Raw genomic sequence first — 3,311 nt, forward strand, 5'->3', positions numbered from 1 at the left:
ATAACTTGCAATTACCCTCAGGAAAATGTTCAAAGGCAATGAACACAACAATGAACAGATATAACTGTTTTAAATGAATTGTTCAATCTTATTCATCTTGGTTTATTAAAATGTCATGAATGCTTGATTTGATCACAAATTAAGTAATAAAGTGTACATTTTAATTTATTTATTCTAGATGAAAGGACAGTTTACTCTATTTGCATAAAAGTACCACGAATCAGAACTCTTTAGTGTGCAGTGTATATAGGGCTCTAAAATTGACATTCAATCATCTTTATAAAATAGATTTGGGATTGCAAAGGGGATTGCATTTCAGGTATTTAAATCACCTCCTAAACCAGGAAGTATAAACACCTGACAGGCAACTAACACAGGTGTGTCATGTGATCAGAGTACATAGAGATAGACTGCACTTGGATTAGTGGACAGGACGGAAAAAATCTAATGATGGACCCCCGTACCAGTGCCAAGGGCATGATGCGATGTGACCTTTGTGAGACCGCTGTGGTACAGATCACTGTGATATATGCCTTGTCAACCTGTGTACCGCTTGTGTTGGAAAACACTTTTCTACTGACCTCTCAAAACCTCACAAGATTGTTGACTTTAAGGGAAGAAAATCCTCTCCCCTCCACCCTGGGTGTAAAACTCATTACAAAGAACAATGTAAAATATACTGTAATCAATGTAACATCCTCTCTGCATTAGCTGCCTTGCATCTAATCAACATTTTGGTCATGAATTATCTAAAATCTTGGAAGTTTTCAATGAAAAAAAGGAAATGATTATAAAAGAACAAAATGAATTAAAAGATAACTCTGATGTACAAAAGAGAATAAGTCAGATAGAAAAGGAATATGGAGATCTCTCAACCCAACCACCATAACAAAAACATGGAGAGGACTGGCACAGAGAAGTTGACAAACTTGTCAAGAAACTTAAAGATGAAGTTGATGAGATGAAAAAACACACAGTTACAAATTCTACAGAAACACCTGGATGAAATAAACAAGAAAATGTCTGACATTAAGGATGAAATCAATTTAGTTGAAATAGCTCTAGACACCAATGACTTGTCCAAACTTTTTAGTGTCCCATCCAATGAACATATATACAGAAATCTTCCAAACAAAATAACGCCATCATTACCTATATTCAACATAGAAAATATCAAAGTAGAAGAACTAAGTAAATTGTTTGGAGCCTTATCATCTGGTTCAATAATTTCAGAGGAACATGGCTACAGCATAAAAGCTACACAGAAATCACCAGAAGCTGGATCCTCTCCCCCAGTAAAACAACTGCTTGATGAACCAGAAACTATCACCACCATTGACACTGAGTATAGAGAACTTTACAATGTGGCCTGTCTGAGCGATGAAGAAATCTGGACAAGTGGAGATGAAAACAACATGAAACTCTACAGCATCAATCTGGGATTATTACTCAAGTCAAACAGAACCAAGTCACTGGACCAACCATCTAACATAGCTGTGTCAAAAAGTGGAGATTTAGTATATACTGATTACATGGATGGAACTGTGAACATTGTGCAGAATGAGAAGATATAGGAGGTGATCAGACTACAGAGCTGGAAACCTGAGGGTGTCTGTAGTACCTCCTCTGATGACCTTCTAGTTATCATGTACAGTAATAGTGATGATGGCAAACAAACAAAAGTTGTCCGTTACTCTGGCTCAACAGAAAAACAAACTTTTCAGTTTGATGATAAAGGTTTACCTCTCTATTCTCCTGACTCTCTTTGTTTTAGATACATTACTGAGAACAAGAACCTGGATATCTGTGTGTCTGACAGTAGACAAAAAGCAGAAGTGGTGGTCAATCAGGCCGGGAAACTGAGATTCAGGTACACTGGACATACTCCTGCTTCAGAAATTGAACTATTCATTCCACATGGAATCACCACAGACAATCAGAGACATCCTTACAGCTGATATTAACAATCACTGTGTCCACATCATAGACCAGGATGGACAATTCCTCTGTTACGTAGACTGTGGACTGAGTTATCCATGGGGAATGTGTACAGACACAAATGACAATCTGTTTGTAGCTCAGTATGGAAACAGACAAGTGAAGAAAATCAAATATCTGCAATGAAATGCATCACTTTGCTATATTCTATATACAGTAAAACACGCTAAAAGGGTACACGCTTATAAATAATAAATCGACGTTTATTGCAAAGTAATTTTCATTCCCCTTGACTTTAAAATACTAGTATATTGAACACTTAACGGATATAACGAATTTCACTTTAAACAAAGCAAAATTTTCCGTCTCTGGGACATAAATATAAGTGTGTTTTACTGTAATTAAATAGAAGAGCTACATGTATATAATATTTCTGATGTATCAGTAAACTGCACTATGGAACCTTGCATTAATATTTCATGTTTTTTATCTTATATTTCATTTTCAATGTAAATCTGAAAGAAATGTAAACCCTACTTGTATGTAAATACTGGTGCTAGAAAAAAGCAAAAATCAGTTTAGTATTTTAAAACTTAAATGCATAAATGGTCCTGACCTACCCCTAAAAGGAGGGGGGGGGGTATGATTTGAACAGAATTGAATATACACTAATATATTTCTTTGACTAACTGTGGCTATTTTCCCTACAAGTTTGAACTTTGAACAAATCTGAATCTACACTATCTGAGAATGCTTCCATATAAATATGACCAATCATGACTTTGCTGTTCTTGAGAAGAAGATTTTTAAAGATTTTTTCTATATAAAACTTTGATCATCCATTATGGCCCTACCCTATCTTCGGGGATCATGTTTTGAGCAAACTTGAATCTACACCATCTGAGGATGCTCCCTTATAAATATGACCAATCATGACTTTGCTGTTCTTGAGTAGAAGATTTTTAAAGAATTTTCCTATAAATTCATATCTAAAACTTTTACCATCCACTGTGGACCCATCCTACCCACGGGGATCATGATTTGATAAACTTAAATTTACACTACCTGAGGATGCTTCCACATAAATATGACCAATCATGGCTTTGCTGTTCTTGAGAAGAAGATTTTTAAAGATCTTTCATATATATTATCATGTAAAACTTTGATCGTCCATTGTGATCCCACCCTACCCCCGGGGGTCATGATTTGAACAAATTTGAATCTTCACTACCTGAAAATGCTTCCATATAAATATGACGAATCATGACTTTGCTGATCTTGATAAGAAGATTTTAAAAGATTTTTCCTATATATTCATTTCTAAAACTTTGATCGTCAACTGAGGCCCACCCTACCCGCGGGTACTCTACCTG

The 3,311-nt window shown here is 35.6% G+C and overlaps 1 protein-coding gene across 1 annotated transcript; it reads left to right on the forward strand.

The window, feature by feature from the left end:
* Nucleotides 1–450: 450 nt before the first annotated feature.
* On the forward strand, nucleotides 451–1,574 carry LOC133188232 (uncharacterized). Its single transcript, XM_061323608.1, has 2 exons — nucleotides 451–669; nucleotides 993–1,574. Exons 1-2 carry the CDS (start codon nucleotides 451–453, stop codon nucleotides 1,572–1,574), a joined length of 801 nt encoding a protein of 266 aa, XP_061179592.1.
* Nucleotides 1,575–3,311: the final 1,737 nt, after the last annotated feature.

The sequence above is a fragment of the Saccostrea echinata genome, unplaced genomic scaffold (assembly GCF_033153115.1).
Source record: "Saccostrea echinata isolate AGI-Se365-2 ecotype Australia unplaced genomic scaffold, CSIRO_AGI_Sech_v1 ptg000016l, whole genome shotgun sequence".
NCBI lineage: Eukaryota > Metazoa > Mollusca > Bivalvia > Ostreida > Ostreidae > Saccostrea > Saccostrea echinata.

Coding starts and splice junctions, on each gene's coding strand:
- LOC133188232 (XM_061323608.1), top strand. CDS start 451: ATGGACCCCCGTACCAGTGCCAAGGGCATGATGCGATGTGACCTTTGT. Junction 670..992: donor AACTCATTACAAAGAACAAT/GTAAAATATACT, acceptor CAAATTCTACAG/AAACACCTGGATGAAATAAA.